The sequence below is a fragment of the Ascaphus truei genome, chromosome 13 (assembly GCF_040206685.1).
Source record: "Ascaphus truei isolate aAscTru1 chromosome 13, aAscTru1.hap1, whole genome shotgun sequence".
Lineage (NCBI taxonomy): Eukaryota > Metazoa > Chordata > Amphibia > Anura > Ascaphidae > Ascaphus > Ascaphus truei.
The window spans coordinates 14,785,931-14,804,332 of NC_134495.1; the positions used below are offsets into that span (position 1 = coordinate 14,785,931).

The 18,402-nt window shown below is 42.4% G+C and overlaps 1 protein-coding gene across 8 annotated transcripts in view; it reads right to left on the minus strand.

The window, feature by feature from the left end:
* Positions 1-2,785: 2,785 nt before the first annotated feature.
* Positions 2,786-18,402, minus strand: part of SFSWAP (splicing factor SWAP) — an 86,421-nt gene continuing 70,804 nt past the window's right edge. For 6 of the 8 annotated variants that reach the window (XM_075568643.1, XM_075568642.1, XM_075568646.1 and 3 more), the window contains 5 exons: positions 18,256-18,390; positions 6,647-6,817; positions 5,559-5,631; positions 5,115-5,250; positions 2,786-3,759 (listed from right to left, as the gene is read on the minus strand). In XM_075568643.1, coding sequence (XP_075424758.1) covers positions 5,137-5,250; positions 5,559-5,631; positions 6,647-6,817; positions 18,256-18,390 — 493 coding nt within the window. In that variant the 3' untranslated portion in view covers positions 2,786-3,759; positions 5,115-5,136. The other 2 variants (XM_075568644.1, XM_075568645.1) reach the window with 2 other exon arrangements.

The window sequence follows — 18,402 nt, forward strand, 5'->3', positions numbered from 1 at the left end:
ACGACAGTATACTCAATAGCAGTCTCTCAATAATTGAATAACTCTAACAGCAAATATTCCCCTACCCCTGTGCTCTCTCTGTGTTTCCTGGAGCCACATAGTGGCATTTTAGACATTAGGTCTTTTGTATATATGTTTAATAAATGTGATTTTATAACTGTACATGTATGGCTATGGAGTTATCTCCAAGGATTGAATTTTTCCTAGCCTAAGTCAACTGGTCTAGCGAGTGCAAATAGGAGTCTTTTAGGCCACCTCTGTGACCCACCACCCCTTTCAGCTCAATTACCCATCCCGTATGCACCCTATCCTTATTTACCAGTAAATTTTATTCTAATTTATGGTGAGCGGTAGCCAATCCCTATCTTATTACCCAGAATACCCAGCTGCAGTAGAAGCTCTGTAGGCTGTTATTATGGGATGGGGGGGGGGGGGGGGGGGGGGGGAGTGGGGCAATGATGGTTCAGTTTGTCATCATGTTAAGTTTGTAATGCTACTTACTACATAAGACAGCCCTACAATGAATGCCATGGGATTTACAACCCGCACTGCTTTATTTAGGCCCTTGTACCCAATGGAGATAAAACGGCACTAGTAATTACAGACTTATAAAAATTAACCGAGGAGCCCCTGTATATACTTGAAACAGACCGTAAAGTGAAAGGTGTGATAAAAAATAGAAAGTGAAAGTGAGTGTATGCGTGTCTTCAGCCCTTATCGATCCACTGCTGGATGAAGGCCTCCCTTATGATCTTCCCGGTACTGCGGGTGCACTCTAGGCCCTTTTTCAAGTGTTAAGCTTTCTTGGGTTGCTATAGCAATCATTTAGGAAGCCACAGCACTTCCTTTTAAATAAAAGCAGCCATATTGGGTGCCCTGGGAAGCAGGATCTTCAATCGATCACGGGAGAACGAATTGATCGGCAGCTTAGATAATTGCATTGGCGTAAAGGCTAAGGAACTGCTGCATTAAAACAAAACAACGATCAAGAGGCAATGCCCCTTTACACCCTCTCTGGGATTTCTGATCATACATAGTCAGTTGGTGCTCACACAAACTGCTGCTGCATTTGAAATGTGAGACAGGGACCCAGCCAACCCAATGATTACTTGCAAACATATTGTGACTTTATCCTCAGGATAATAAAAACAGCTTCAGAAGAGCTAATCCAAAAGCAAGGAAGAGGGTACATGTCTGAGCTCGGTGCCTTGCAGATGCTCCAGCTCTGGGTTGGAGATAGTATTGACAAGTGTGGAATGAAAGTGAATGATTAGGACATTTAAATTCAATGCGTTTTGTGCAAGCAACAGAGGCCCATTTATTTGTACCTTGATTTGTTGTTCTACCACATGCTACCTCTGTCATTTATCAGCTAAATACATTTCTCATACAGAGATGGATAGACATGCATGCACCCCCGCACAGATCGCTCAGAGAAATAACTTGTTTTCCTTCAGCAATTTATCCGTTATGTCCCGTTTTTAGTTTTATTCTTGTCTTAATCCATACTTTTTCACTACGTGGGGAAAAGAAAAAAAAGAAGCTGATTTAAGGTCTGAATACTCCAACTATACAGTATTAGAACGTAAGCTCTTTAGGGAAGGGGCTCCACTTACAATCAGAGCTGGCTCTGTATTGACATTCTGCACCTGTTGAGCATTATATATTAATCAAGTGGATAAACATATGCTCCATGCCACAGTTTTCCATATCACCTATAGGGATAGTGTGCTTGGACCATCTTCAGAAACACTGCAGCACTAATATTGGCTGTAGGTGCTCCTTTACCAGGACTTCAAAATAAACAGACTGATGATCGAAATGTCCATTCCTAGACCCAAAAAAGCGCACAAGTAGCAGATAGCCATGAGTATTTGCAAGCAAGGCGTGTGCAGAAGATCTTGATTACATTAAAAATGAGAGCACCATGGTGCAAATTAAGAGCTCTGGGCAGGTGCTTTTACCAAATACGAGAATATATCCCCTTTGTGTCTGTATAAATCCTATAGCAAAGAAATAGCGGCACAGTGCCGAGTGCCTAAATGAATACAAGCCATCGTTAACTGGCCTGCGACCAAGCACTTTGGATTATGATGTGAATCATGTTAGGGCAGCTGGCCTGAAAAGAACAGCACTTTGGCATATTTATAAAATGCATTAAAACGTTTACTGCGCTCCTTCCCTCAAGGACTTGATGTCAATATGTACTATAACAGATGGATCTTTGTTATGCCTCTGGACCAAAAAAGTGTATAATTTGTTTAGTCAAAGGTGCATTCATCTTTACAACCTCAGTTACCTTTTAACAACTTCATCTTCCTAATGGTTTCACTGACAGGGCTGTAATTGTTCACGTTTTACATAGTTGACATTGTAAATGCTCATACAAGCCTCTCAACGGCTAAATCGGTCTCAAAGCCATAGAAATTGGCCATCACAGCCTGTAAAACAAACACCACATTGGGGGCAACGGTTTAAATAGAAAAGTTTTTCCATTGTGTTTCCTGTTTTTAGGCCATTTCTAATGAGACTACATTTATAGAAATATACATGCGGTACTTAATTTTTTAAAGGCGTTTAGAATAGTCAGGAAGACAAATACCCTGTGTCCACTGGCAGAATTGGTTAGGTCAGTTTACAGCACTGTTTATGTTTTTTATCTTTTTTTAGTTTACACAAATATTTAAATTAAAAAAAGTTAATGACATGACACACCCATTTTCCCACATTTCTTTCAAAATACTCATCCATCTTACTGCATCAAGACATCAGGCATTTTACCCAATTTTAATTTTTCTCCACCAAATTTTATTTTGTAGTACTGCGAAACAAACAATATATACAAATATACACAGGGACAGGTCACTGTATACAGGAACTGAAAAAAAGTCAATCAAAAAGTGACCAATGACCTGTATTGTTTTCCCTGGGGACCCAGAATGCATTACTGCACTGACTTTATACAGGGGACACATGGCAGATTTACGGACAATCCAGCGCACTTAGGATTGCTTTGAGAGTTCTGCTGACCATCGCTGTGTGCTGGGAGCCTCAGGAACCGCTGCTATGCATGGGCTGGGAGCCTCAGGAACCGCTGCTATGCATGGGCTGGGAGCCTCAGGAACCGCTATGCATGGGCTGGGAGCCTCAGGAACCGCTATGCATGGGCTGGGAGCCTCAGGAGCCGCTGCTGTGCATAGGCTGGGAGCCTCAGGAGCCGCTGCTATGCATGGGCTGGGAGCCTTAGGAACCGCCGCTATGCGTGTGCTGGGAGCCTTAGGAACTGCCGCTATGCGTGTGCTGGGAGCCTCAGGAACCGCTGCTATGCATGGGCTGGGTGCCTCCGGAACCACTGCTATGCATGGGCTGGGTGCCTCAGGAACTGCTGCTATTCGTGTGCTGGGAGCCTCAGGAGCCGCTGCTATGCGTGTGCTGGGAGCCTCAGGAAACGCTGCTATGCGTGTGCTGGGAGCCTCAGGAACTGCTGCTATGCATGGGCTGGGAGCCTCAGGAACTGCTGCTATGCATGGGCTGGGAGCCTCAGGAACCGCTGCTATTTGTGTGCTGGGAGCCTCAGGAACCGCTGCTATGCATGGGCTGGGAGCCTCAGGAACCGCTGCTATGCATGGGCTGGGAGCCTCAGGAACTGCTGCTATGCATGGGCTGGGAGCCTCAGGAACCGCTGCTATTTGTGTGCTGGGAGCCTCAGGAACTGCTTTTGGAGGCTGCTAGCATTGCTCTCACTTTGGCCATGAGATCCTAAAAATAAATAAATAAATGAACATTCACTCAATTGCAGGTAGTGATTTGCATCATCGCCCCAAGAGCTGCAGAAAGCTTGCTGTACAGTCAACACACCAGCAAAAATGAAAAATCTTACTGTTAAATTGGGGACAAGTCCTTTCTTGACACTTACCCCAAACGGAAGGCAAGAGTCAGATACTAATCTGCAGCCTTCAAAAGCAGGCGTTTGCTGCGTATGTTGGCTGTAACTGTATATTCACTTTTCTAAAGGCATATGGCACCGCTAATGTAAGGCACACAATGTGGGTGTCAAAACTAGCCCTGTCATCCATTTTGCATTATGTTGTATTGTTTTGCAGACTGTGCTCTATGTATCTAGCAGTGTGTGTCAATACCACAAAAGACCAGAGAAAAAAACCCCAAAAGAACTAAGGCCAATGGCCTTCTTATGTTGATGTACCTAATCATACAGATCTAAACTACTACATGTCTGGATGCAACCACCATATGCTATTTACTTTGAAAATATACTGGGACCTTGTGGCCACGTTTCAGACTGTGTGATCGGAAAGAAGCAGAATGATAATTCAGTTTGCCTTGTTTTTATCATGGGGATTTATCAGGGCTGCAGGAAATTGCAGAGAAAAATCTCACCCAGAAGAGTGACCTTCCACTCAAAGCAATCAATGCACATGCACCTGCTGACGCTGTGGAGAGTATGCAGTCAAGAGGACTGCACCAAAGCAAACAAGGTTTCTGCTGTAATATTTATGTTAAGAACAATGGGTTCCTGACCTGTAGCATTTAACAGAAGGGAGCCTGTGTTTACAATGCACCCGGTCTCTGCGTATCAGATCGTTAACGCTTTTGCTGTTGAATTATGTCTGAAGCCGAAAATAACCAAAACTACACCTCTGCCTATGGATTTTAGGTGAAGGAATTAAAATGCAGTAAAGATCTTTTTTTGCTAGCCGTACAATACAGAAATGCGGGAAACTCCAGTGCTTGGTAAGTGTGGAAGCCCTGAGCTACATACTGTAATCGCCGTCACCTTTTATACTGCTGTCATACACGGCCAGGTTTCCCACGTGCCTCAATCCTATCACGCGATGCACACCTCTGTGTGATTTCCCTGTCTTTAATTACTCTGTTCATGTAACCTGTGGCCTATGGCGACACTATTAATTAGGGTCTGAATTGTGCCGGGGATCTTAACGAGGTGGAGGCGGTTCACATAATTAAGTTACTTCACACAGCAATTACTGCTCATTATGAACCAGAGTCAAATCTCAACCAGTGTGATTAACCCATTCGATTCTGGGGGGCTGCTCTGCGGAAGCCTGTATCGGACATACTCCATCAATTCTTACTGAGACAGAGCTAGGGAAGAAGTCACTGTGAATATTGGTAGGGAGGAGGGAGACGTCTGAAATATCGCATCTTTCCAGCTTTGTTCATTAACCCTCCTGATGCCAGAGGAGACTGGATTGCAAAGGGACTACATAGCTGAAGAAAAAAATAAAAAGAAATGGATTGTAAGGTTTAATTCTGTCTTTTCTAGGAGTGTCAGATAAAGAAACCAAGGTTTTGTGTTTCCTCTCTCCTCGTTACGGACCCTCCACACAAGGGCACAAAGTAAGAGCCAGGGAGATGGTACAAATAACGATTTGCAATTCTCTGCAGAATCGTTTCACATCAAGCAGACATCAATTTCTTTCTGCAACCACCTGTAGTGAAACATAATGCTACTAATAACGGCAGCAATGATGATGAATAGAGACCACGCAGCACTTGCAAATTGGATCCATTTTTACCTGAGTTATTTTGGACTGCACTGAAGAGGCAATGTCTGACGCGATATGGCCATCTTTGTCCTGAGAAACCCCCCTGTAAAACAAATTCGATGATCAGACTTCCAAACTGGACAACGTTAAAATCTTTTCAATGCGATAAGCCCAAATTAATCGCTATAGCAATGTGAATGCTAAACTCAAATCACACAATAGCCTTGTCACAACCACATTCCCTAGGTCAAATGATTAGCAATAGCCATGCAGAAAGGACGTTTTTATATTAAACCAAGACATTTAAAGGCAGACGGGTCATATTGTAAAAACATATGGGGACAATTAATCCCAGAGTTTACAGTCTGAGTTTTAGTTCGTGGGTTACAAGGCTTTAAGTGGGTTTGTCTGCAGTGTGACAGAGTCAACAATGGACCACAAACGGCAGCCTGCCACTTTCAGGGTGAGTGTGTCAACACGTGCTTATAAAGTTACACATACCATAGCGTCAGCGAGAAAACCAAATTAAGCGTATCCAACCCGACAAAGATGTAGCCGGCCTCATTGTTCCTAATGCTAACCCATTCCCAGTTAGAACTCAGAATATCAGTTTCATAGGATTCAATGGTTGTAATTGTGCATATTATCACAACATAACCTGTCAGAGGGAACAATGAGTCTGGCTGCATTTTTGTATTTTCATGGTGTGCATTATTCTGCTCTGCTTGGATTTCCTATTCTCCCCTCCAGGTACCCAGAATCCTTTCAATGCTCCACTAAATGGATGTAAGCATCACTGGTGGTTTTAAGATGGACCAGTTTGGCCAGGACATTGCATGATAGAATGGATTGAGAAATAGGTGGACAAGCCTTTGTGGGACCACCGGCCACAGTTGGATTTAGGTATAACTCATGGATTTGCAAACATTATGTGAATGCGGATTCCCAGTGCATGAATGGTACAAGTATAAATCATGCAACAGAATACAGGATTGGCTGGGGACGTGTACACATGAAGACTAGGTTATGCATCACTGTCTCTGGTATCTTGGTTTCTGGTCCAACCTTGTAGACCCCATACCATCAAATTATTATTATTACATGACTATTTCCATTACCTATAGCGCTCTTGGCTTGATCCCCTGCTCTCCATGGGAGAGACACTAGCTGAATGCACGGCACTCCTGTTTGCTCCCTGCTTGCTGGGCGAATATGAAGGGGAACCAGATCTGGCTTTGGATTTGGTTTGCGATTTAGAGTGTTTTTTCTTCCTGTTTTCGTGTGGACTGCTGCATGGAAAATAAAGGGGGATACAAATGTAAGGTAGAGAGAGAGAAAAAAAAATCAGATTGCCTAAAGCCCCAAATCCCGGTCGCACCCCGGCACACAGAATGAAAGGAACCATCTTAAATATGTCCCATGTTTTTATATTTACATGTAAAACTGAATGAACCTTTAGGTTACAAACCAGATGCAGACAAAGAACAGACAGCTACTGACTCCATTGTATGGACGCCTCAAAACTTTTGTTTGCACTGCTGGCCCTTCCCTTAAATTCTTCTCTCTGGGTTTTGTGTATTTTCAGGAAAATATTTGAGGGTTTTATATACAAAAAACAAACCAGTGCAGGCTTGTTAGATCATGTTAAACAATGCAGTTTACATACTGTAAAAGGATCAGTCTTTTGGGCTCATCTGCCTGTAAACAATGAACTGCAAATATGATCGGAGGTGCTTCCCTCTCACTCAGTCATTGGTCCAGTGAGAACAAATTATCACAAAAATGTGTGCTGCAAAAACAAAAAAGACACCAGCTGCATGTAAAACCCTATCCCCCCCACCTCTCTAGTGCCCAGTGTCTCACTCTCTCATGGTGTGTGTGTGTATGTGCGTGTGCGTGTGCGTGTGTATGTATATATGTATATATATATGTATATATATATACAGTGTTCGACAAACCTATACATTTGCTCGCCCCGGGCGAGTGGATTTAACCCCCGGGCGAGTAAATATTGGCCCAAGCAGCACACGTTTGGTACCAGGTGGCGAGTAGATTTTTTTTGTGTGGCGAGTAGATTTTTTGGTGATTTGTCAACGTGTGTGTACGTGTGTGTACGTGTGTGTACGTGTGTGTACGTGTGTGTGTACACGTGTGTGTGTGTGTGTGTGTGTGTGTGTGTGTGTGTGTGTGTGTGTGTGTGTGTGTGTGTGTATATATATATATATATATATATATATATATATATATATATATATATATATATATATATATGTATCTTTCTAACACAACAGAAAGAAATCAGCGCTAGGACTAAAACAAATGAAATATTATAAGCGAGTAAATGGGTGACTAATAAATGTACTGACCCAGGTGAAAAGAGCTAGCAGGATGCAGCCCTAATGAGGATATGCCTAGCCTGATTAAATGGAAGAAAAAAGGCGCAATCCTGTATAGCAATAAAAAACAGGAAAATTTATTAATTAAGCAAGGAAGGCTAGGTGACTGAACAGATTAAAACAAACACAATGATGCCAATAGACACAATAAACACAATACAGGCATACTCCGCTTTAAGGACACTCACTTTAAGTACACTCGCGAGAAAGGACATATTGCCCAATAGGCAAACGCCAGCTCACGCATGCGCCTGTCATCACGTCCTGAACAGCAATACCGGCTCCCTACCTGTACCGAAGCTGTGCGCAAGCGGGGAGACTATAGAGCCTGTTACAAATGCGTTATTTACATCAGTTATGCACGTATGGGACGATTGCAGTACAGTACATGCATCGATAAGTGGAAAAATGGGAGTGCTTCACTTTAAGTACATTTTCGCTTTACATACATGCTCCGGTCCCATTGCGTACGTTAATGCTTCCTACATTTGCGCTATTGGACATTTTTTGGTCACATTTCCCTTTTTTATTTTCAAGAGTACTCTTGTTTTTTATTGTCATATATTGTGTCTATTGGCATCATTGTGTTTGTTTTAATCTGTTCAGTCACCTAGCCTTCCTTGCTTAATTAATTTTCCTGTTTTGTATTGTTATACAGGATTGCGCCTTTTTTTCTTTCTTCCATAGAGACAGATAGAGATAGATAGATAGGAGATAGATAGATATAAATATAGAGAGAGATATAGATAGAGAGAGATATATAGATATAAATATATAGAGATAGAGAGATATAGATATAGATAGATATAAATATATAAATAGATAGAGATAGATAGAAAGATATATATATATATATATATATATATATATATATAAATATATAGGCGCGCGCGCACATTAACCAATGTGTTTAAAACCGTCATCTGAGACATATTAGCTCAGGGGTGCCCAACCGCAGTCCTCAAGGGACACCAACAGGTCAGGTTTTCAGTATATCCCTGCTTCAGCACAGATGGTGTAGTGGAAGACTAAGGCTGCGCTTATAGTGCCTGCGACGTCGCGTGCGCTTATAGTAAGTGCGGTGCGACGGTTTGGTCATGATCGCTGGAAGTCATCTCAATTAGATTTTTCCAGCGACCATAGCCGGACGTCGCCGGCACTAGAAGTGTAGCCTAAGCCACTTGTGCTGAAGCAGGGATATCCTGAAAACCTGACATGTTTGGTGGTCATTGAGGGCTGGAGTTGGCCACTCCTGTACCAACTAATGTTCAGCATTAAAGGTTGTTGGCCGACACAAACCAGCCAGCAACTGGTTTCACACAGTTACAAGTCTACCTTAGCAGTAACTCCATGATTAAAATCATCATAAGCATCGCAATGCTGGGAAAATACTATTGTTCATTGCCAAAATGCCTGGGTCTCGTTGTGACATCCTTTCAAAATGAAATATCAGTTAGAAAGTAAGCAGAGATATTGTGTGTGTGTATTTATATAGCGCCATTAATGTACATAGCGCTTCACAGCAGTAATACACGTGACAATCATATAAATAACAAATAATACAAATAACAGATCATGGGAAGAAGTGCTTCAGACATACAAGTAACATTAAGGAAAACGAGTCCCTGCTCCGAAGAGCTTACAATCTAATTGGTAGGTAGGAAGAACGTACAGAGGCTGAAGGAGGTACATTCTGGCAAGTGCGGCTGCAGGGGGCCAAGCTTTATGTATCGTGTGTATAGTACCAGCCACAGAGCTACTCATATGCTTCGTTAAGCAGGTGTGTTTTAAGGTGGGTCTTACAGGTGGAAGAGAGGGTGCTAGTCGGGATGCAGTGCTAGTCGGGATGCAGGAATTCAGTCTGTCTCCATCCCAGCAGGTCGCAACTACGTTTCTAACCAGTTTTAGCTGCACTGTAGCTCATGCAGCACCTAGTGCGCCAACATGTTAACCCCTTAGGCACTGGACATGTCACACAACCCATTCTATTGACTATCATTGTTTTGTTTTCTCTTTTCTATATGAATCACAAAGCATAACGTATAACATTGGTAATGTAGGACCTGCTGAAATAATTACCTTGGCATGACTGCTATTTTGGCCAAAAGTTTGAAATAAATGCCCCATACTTGAGAAAAAAAAACTATCAAAAATGAACTAAATAATTTGCCATATTGGGTGTGCAGTGGGGCGTCTGTTTACTGCTGCATAGTTACGGTCACTTTCCCACTAGTGGCCCAGTTGTCACAATCGGATATATAAATATAGAATACTGTGGGTTTGGAGTTAGCCAACAGTGTATATACTGTATCTACCTGTCTCGACCCTAGCGGTTTTCTCATAGGACTTGGTGTGTCAAAAACACAAGGAGAAATATAGCATTTAAAGTAATGGTGAGGCATAACCAGCGCCATCGGAGGACGGGCAGCACGGCAGCGGTTCCATTTATTTTTACTAGATGCGCTGGACACACACGTCAAAACAATACCATAGGAATCTTTTCTGCCAATGTTGAAGGTTCAATTTCAGGCCCCATCAGTGTCAGAAAAAAGGCCGGTTAGGACATAATAGTGGGTTGTAAACAAAAGATTCCATATGTACACACAGAAGCATTGTGGCACAAAATTAATGGCTTCCCAGCTGGGGGTTTTTTTGTTTGTTTTTTTTTTTTTTTAAAGGAAAGTGGGTTGACAAATCACAACATAACACTGCAGAGAAATTCCAGCTGCACTTCATGTTTGACAATGCTGGAAAAGGAGCAGTAATATAATGAAGAGTGAGAATAAACTGTATGCATGTATTTCTTTATTTATATAAAGTAATTTATGTACATAGCGCTTCACAGTAGTAATACACGTGACAATCATAATTAACAAATCATACAAATAATGGGAATAAGTGCTTCAGACATTAAAGTAACATTTCGGAAGAGGGGTCCCTGCTCCGAAGAGCTTACAATCTAATTGGTAGGAAGAACGTACAGAGACAGTAGGAGGGCGTTCTGGTAAGTGCATCTGCAGGGGGCCAGGCTTTATGTATCATGTGTATAGTATTAGCCATGGTGCTACTCAAATGTTTCTTTAAGCAAGTGTGTCTTAAGATGGGTCTTAAAGGTGGATAGAGAGGGTGCTAGTCGGGTATTGAGGGGGAAGGGCATTCCAGAGGTGCGGGGCAGTCAGTGAACGTTTTAAGGCGGGAGAGGGCTTTAGATACAAAGGGGGTAGAGAGAAGACATCCTTGAGCAGAACGTAAGAGTCGGGATGGTGCATAGTGAGAAATTAGGGCAGAGATGTAAGGAGGGGCAGAAGAGTTTAAAGCTTTAAAAGTTAGGAGGAGAATTGAGTGCGAGATTTGATAGAAAGCCAGGAGAGGGATTTCAGCAGTGGAGACTATCTATAAACACCATCTTTGACTTTCAAAATATTCTCTGGTACCAATAATACAGAGGACTATTGTGTGGATGAAGTCTCCTGTTTTACTGCTGGTTAGTAACCAGTGAGTGGCAAAGGTGTGTGCGTCTAAGGAAACGTGAGACACTGCTTCTGGAGGTGCATTTAGACAAATCAATACTGTTATTGGGTGGAAGAAACTGAAACTTTCCACTCCCCCAAGCATCAGCTGCCCATGCAGACCCTACACGCAAGGTGAAGATTGCATTGTAAGCCCCCTCCCCCCCTCTAAACAATAGCAGTGAATGCCAATGTGTCTGCAAAAACATGTACAATGATTTTGCTTCAGAAATAAATAAAATGCATTATAGTCGAAGAAATTATAACGCAACAAAAAAGTTTGAAACGAAGGAAGATCAGAGAATAATAAAGAGGGTCTTGTTGATTTCCCCTTTGCAGTCTAGTAGCTGACCCGCAGAGAGAGGGCACTACTCTACATGACCAACTCCCGCTCCTGCACTTAGACACATTCAATATGTCAATAAAATGCATTAGAAGATTTTTGTGTAGGTGGGTGATTCCAAACGACTGATGCACTTACAGCTGGAATAAAACAATTCCAGCATTTGGTTAATGTTTCTTCCCCACCCGAAACTCTAAAATGCAATCAATCCAAACTGAATTTTAACTGTAGGGATAAAGCAGCATAGTATACGAGATTCACAGCTACGATGATTTTGCAAGTTGACATTAAATTATGGTACCTGGGACGGAGGAGTTAGAGGGGTCTTTGTATTATTGTGCGCTAATGATTGAAGTCCATAAGTTTCCTTGCGATAGCACCTCATTGGACACTACCCAGTTTAAGGAACAACCCCCAAATAGGTTGCCCAGGTGACAAGTAGAACAGAGATGGCGTTACAGATAAGCCATCTCCCCCCTGCCCCCCTTCTCCCGGACACCCCTTTCACATCAGGTTTCTTTTATCATACAATCTTGTGAGACGTTCTAGATAGAGGAAGAGAGTCAAACCTCTGCTACTGATTACCAGGAGATCGTCACATGGAAAGCCTGTCTGTGAAGGAATTCATCTTTGCAATACTTGTTTCTACCTCTTTTGGGAATTTCAAATAGTCCAATTTTGACTATATCAGAACCAAGAGACAGTTAAGCCTAGTTCAGGCTTCGGAGATACCAGCACAATACATTGTACACCCTTGTAATTGTTTCCCCCAAATAATTATTTAATACTAATGCACACAGACATTTATATTCTATACAAACATATCCACTTTAAAGGAGCAGCTCCTCTTTTCCAGGGGTCTCCCTGGGCCACAACACTATTGTAAGATCTGTGTACCCCAAAATTAGATTCTTACCAGTGAAGTTACCGGGTTTAAGCTCTCTTTGAGGAAACAAAATGGCAGTCAAATCTCAGGCCAATAGGCAGCTGCATCATCAGTTATGGCTTCCTATTGGATGGTAATTTAAATTTCCATTTAAAAACCAGGAAGCAATATTGGGCATAACTTCACCAGTAAGTATCTTGGGGGGGCGAGGAACTAGAAAATGGAGGCTAGTTAGGGTGGATTGCTCTTTTAAGTTCTCTCGCCCCTATAACGTAAAATAAACATGCTGTACTACAGATACAGATTAGGTCTGTAAAATATCTGATGCATTGCAGGCTCACCTGGAAGTAAGTGTGTGTGAGTGTGTGTGTGTTCTCAGGAATATAACCATGCAATCTACATAGTGTTTGCGGTGTAAGGCTCATGAACAGGGCTAAACGCCAATGTCCCATACATATATAAAATGCCCACCATTGGTTTCCCCAGCTGCCTTTGTTAAAGCTACTTTTCCTTGTATTTTTCACTGCAAAGCAGTTCTGATTTATTTATGTGGAAAGTAAATTTTAATCGTATTGCTCAGGCGTTTTGAATTTGACCTAGACATTTTAATATGTTTAAGTCTGTCGGCTTAACAGTACTATGAAAATAAATCTTTAATTTGCCTGCTTAATAAAAACCAGAATCACTGCAAGACAATAAATCATAACGGAGACAGGCATCATAATATAACGTTTGATATTCAAAAGGAAAGAAAATAAACCAAAACCCATACACAAACAATGCAACATGTACGGCCCTCTCTCTGCCAGGGAATTGTGTTGCTGTCCTCTCTCAGAGTAAGGGCAGTTAAAGAGCCCCCTCCCACAGACAGCACACCAATGAAAGATCTCAGGCATGTAATTGAATCTCTGCCATTTAAGGCTGCAAAATCCAACAGCAAAAAACAAACAAAAAAACCCCCCACATGTACAGAGTATAAAGCAGACACTGACTGGCCTTCATTAGGGGAAAAGAGATTATACCTAAATGAGGTAACCGCGTTGCAACAATCCCAAAGTTGCAGTGAACAGAACATGAGTAACAAGCCACATTCATATTTAAGAGGCGCTGCAAAAATGATATCACAGATATTACCTTTAGATTGAAAACTTCTGCCGGCTTTGAAAGCTAAAAGAAACAATATTGTCTGGACCATCTAAGTGAGACTATGGCTTTTTACAATAAACCGTTGGTATATTATTCTGACCCCTCTGGGCTGTGATCAGGAGAGATGGCAATGACCAAACAGGTTTCTTCTTCATACAGTATAGGGGGCCTGCTGCTTCAGGAACAGAGCCTGGATGTGTGTTGGTAATCAGCTCATGCTTCCCTGCCGATGTTCCTTCATTTCAGCCTGCATCTCCCCCCTAGAGGCACACGGGCCAAATCCAAGGGCAGCACTGTAAGTTGTTTGGATGCCAGGAACCACATGAAGTTCCCTAAACCCCTTAAAGAGGAAATTGGTTACCCGTGTGTTTTCTTCTAACGCTGAAGTACAAAGTAGTGTTGGCCAAGGAATAAGCTAGAATACTAGAAAGTTATTCAGTATATTGCAATAATGGGCGCTCTAACAGTCCAGAAATAATTATTGATATATCCAATTCGTCAATAGAACTATGACATCCAGCTCAACCATGGAGTGGGTAAATTAGTGGGTGAGTAATCTCTCAAAAATATAGCATTATCCTGAAGGTCACAGAAAAGACATATCTATACACCCTCCACTGTGTGAGGATGATCCAAAGTGATGATTATAAGAGAATCTTACCCACTTCTAGAGCTTTGAGGTGTTCCTAATGGCGTGTCCAGCCGCGTGTAGAGTTGAGAGCAATCCAAAAGATAATGCAAATAAATGCACAATAGCAGCGCACTGCCAAGGGACACAGGTGTGCAAAAAATGAAAAGATTTATTTATCCGTCAGATAAATAAATAAATCTTTTTTAATTTTTTTGCACACCTGTCCCCCTTGGCAGTGCACTGCTATTGTGCATTTATTTGCATTATCTTTTGGAATACTAGAAAGTTAACTCCGCTAACATGCGGGGATATCTTCCAGAATCTATCAACATGTCATAATATTTGACTAGAAGACCTACTACACGCCTACAAATAAAACCACAAGTCCAATGTTACACACACTACTCTGGAGTTTCTCCCCCTCCCCCCCCCCCCCCCCCCCCAAAAAAAAACACAACAGCTGTCCTGTGTCAAATAGAAGGTTCATATAATTAACGCAATTCTCAAAGACACTACACCATACACATTTCTTAAGCATTTTATACTGCCCCAAACTGGTACAGTCTCAATAAAACACTATAGTTAATCACCCAGTAATTACTTAGCTGTCTGATGCTAACTTCACTTGTCTTCAGAGATTTCAGATGATAAAACCACTACACTCACATTTCACCCAAGTGATTTCCCTTTTCTGAATTTGCATGCCTTGCAGCGTTAACGTGTGTGTGTGTGTGTGTGTGTATGTGTGTGTATGCAGCATTATTCCCAGAAAACGCTCGAGACAAAGCGGAATGCCTGTGCAGTGGCAGCTGGTAGAACTAATTATCGTTTCTGCGCTCGTTACTGTCCCAAATGGAAAGGAACCCACCAATTTGTCATTACAAATTGAGGTCCCCACTAGTACTAATGGTACGGTTTCTGAAGTACCTAGCGATGGCTGCCTGTGTCCGAGTGAGTTTCCTTAAGCGCTCAGTTACCAGAGGGGTCGACAATGCGTAGTAAAGGCATTTCCGATGACCCTGGTGATACAGGGGTTAACTTGCAAAATGAAAGTGCCCCGTGTTCTCTCTGTCATAAGATGGACAATTGGTAGTCAGGGAAACTGGGTTTAAGTATTATTCCATGTTTGCAAGGAGAAGGAATTTTTTTTGTATTGCCTTCAAACATGCCTGACTGTATAATGAGACACTCCATGCCTACTCCTCCTTCCGAGAGAAAATAATGCATGGGAAAAAAAACTATGGCACTAGAAAACTTAAGATGCCAACTCCAAAGTTTTATGCTGCTGCTACGGAGGCTGGCAAAACACCAATGTTTTGTAGGGATTAAAAGCAGATATCAATGGAGTGCTTAAGAATAGAGGAAATGAAAGCACTGCACAGCTCTAAAAAGTTTGTTAAAAGGAGGCATCAGTAAAAACAGTATCATTCTTGGTCTTTGTGTTGAGACGAGAGTAAGCCAAAGTCCTTCTGTGCAAAAGGGATTTTTTTTCTGGCGTTTAGGAGAAACTATAGATCGTTGGAAGTGTGTAGGCAGACTTGGTACTGATGTATACTGAAGCATGGTCAGATTGGGGAGGGTGTTACAGAGAACAACATGCTTCTTGAAAGCATAGTCAGTTAAACAAAGGCCTCACCAGCTGCACTGCTCAATCTCTGATCACTACAGGTCAGTGATTCCCAACCAGGGAGTCTCAGGGGTTCCTCCTATGGATCACAGACCCCCCCCCCCCCCCACCAAGGGGGTAGGGGGGGGGATTGGTATGTATTTTGTAGGGTGGATTGAGTGAGTGGCGTAATTGACGGAAGGTAGGGGCGAGAGAGAAGAGAGGGGGCAGGAGGGAGTGAGGAAAAGAGGGAGTAAGAGTGAGACGCAAGGGATAAATACATGCGAGGCGGGAGAGTTAGTGAGATGGATGGGAGAGAAATACATGGGCAGAGGGTGGGAAATAGAGGTGGCTCGTGAGGTGTGCCTGTAGCACGGTCTAGGTTCATAGTTCTTTGTAGGTTATAATGATGTTTTACGGTCCTTCAAAATAAAGGCTGGTGCCTGTACACCACGGTGCATTATTTAACATAGGTTAGAAATGTTATTGCATCTTCAAGGCAATATACAAATAATTAAAGAATTGAACTCCACTACTGCACTGAAGTATGTCTGTGTGTTTCTACCCAACAGCTAGCTAGCACATCTGCGGTTTCCCCATATGTTAGAGTGGATGTAGAGGATTTACGTGTCAGCGCAGAGGAGGCGGACAGCACTGGTTACCAGCCCAACGCTGATAAATCCCTCTGCTGGATCACCCACAGACAGAACTAGATTTAAAGTGATTAATTTAACCAATTTCCAGAAGACTTGATGGCTAGATCCCAAATGGCTACAGGAGTGAAAATAAGAGCCAATAACCAGTTTTTATCTTTTGCAACTAGCAAAGCGGTTTTAGTATCACTTATCTGTATATATTTTTACTGCTGCCTGCACGTCTGTTTGGTTAAGTGGTAGCCATTTGTTCTATCCCGAGGGAACTCGGGGGAGGGGGGGAGAAAATATTTCACCTGTAAGACCTTTGGACCTATAGGCCACATAGAAAAGTGTGCCAATTTATGCAGGAATTCAACCATCTTTTCTATAGAACTAGTAATTTGTGGTTTGATCTTATATTCAATAGAGATGAAATACCCATTAGTAATGTAGTCACAATTCTCAAGATAATACCCAAGCAGATGGTTGTCAATTTGTTTTCTGAGTTGGATTGAAATAAACCGAGTGGCTTTTTATATTGATATTTCTTGCGGCTGTCTAAAAATTATTTCCTGCAATACTTTAGCACCTATTCCCAAATGCTAGATACAAACATATGAACAAGTTGAATAAAGTGCTGAGAGAGTCAAATAATTGGATAAGTAGTCACATATGAATAAGAATCAGGCTGTGGTCTTCATGTGCAATTGGCTAACAATTTACAAGACCCACATTTATTGCCACGCGCAGCACAAGAAGAAGAGCCAGGTATGTGGACAGCGCTCGACTGCCGGGGGAAGAGAAACGCACACTGTACGAGAGCACAAAGCCCTCCTGGCAGACGCATTGAGACCGGTCTTCTCTGGCCTAGCAAGCTGTGGAGAAGTGCTACAAAGTACAGCGAGATTACCAGGTTTGGAGGCAAGTCATTATCACATCTGTGGCTAATGTGTTGGAAAAGGCGCCACTGTGAATCAAACAAATGCACTGCAATAATGATTTCTCACGCCTGGACAGTCGGGCACAGAACAAACTATTTTATTATATATTATATATATATATATACACACACACACACACACACACACACACACTTTCTATGCAGGGATGTTGGAAGTTGCAGCTGGTTTCATTGAACGTTGCCAATAGTTCAACACCACTTCTGAAAAATGTAACTATATCCCCACGGTATCTGAAGTCACATTTCCATAGCTCGGAGGCAAACAGGCTGTGGTTAAAGTGCACACTTTGACTACACAAGTCAGTTCAACTCTAGCCTCAGTCTCATGCTTTTGCAGTGTAGCCCCCATTGAATACGCGGTGAAGCAGTTTTCCTTGTGCTGGAGAAGAATTCAGCTCCACTCAAATCCAACTGAAATCTTCCCCGGCTTTGGAAAGACTACTTCGCCGCATATTAAATAGAATTGATTTTGAAGATCAGATTCACTCCGTGCTTCGGGTGTAATAAGTTAATACCAGGATCAGTCAGCAATGCATGAAGTAGAGGGGAGATGATTACTATAGCTCTATGTATTAATATCAGTGAGTCGGAAGTGCTCGTCACTGCACACCCACCGTGAGCGTGGATGCTTCCTGCTGTTTCCGTGGCTACTGCCGACACGGTAGGCACTTGACACGCCTCTGTCCTGCTCCTCCTCTCTCCTCCTTTCTGACGGTTGGGAAGGTTTTCTCTGGGTTCTTGACCGTGATCTGGTTACGAGT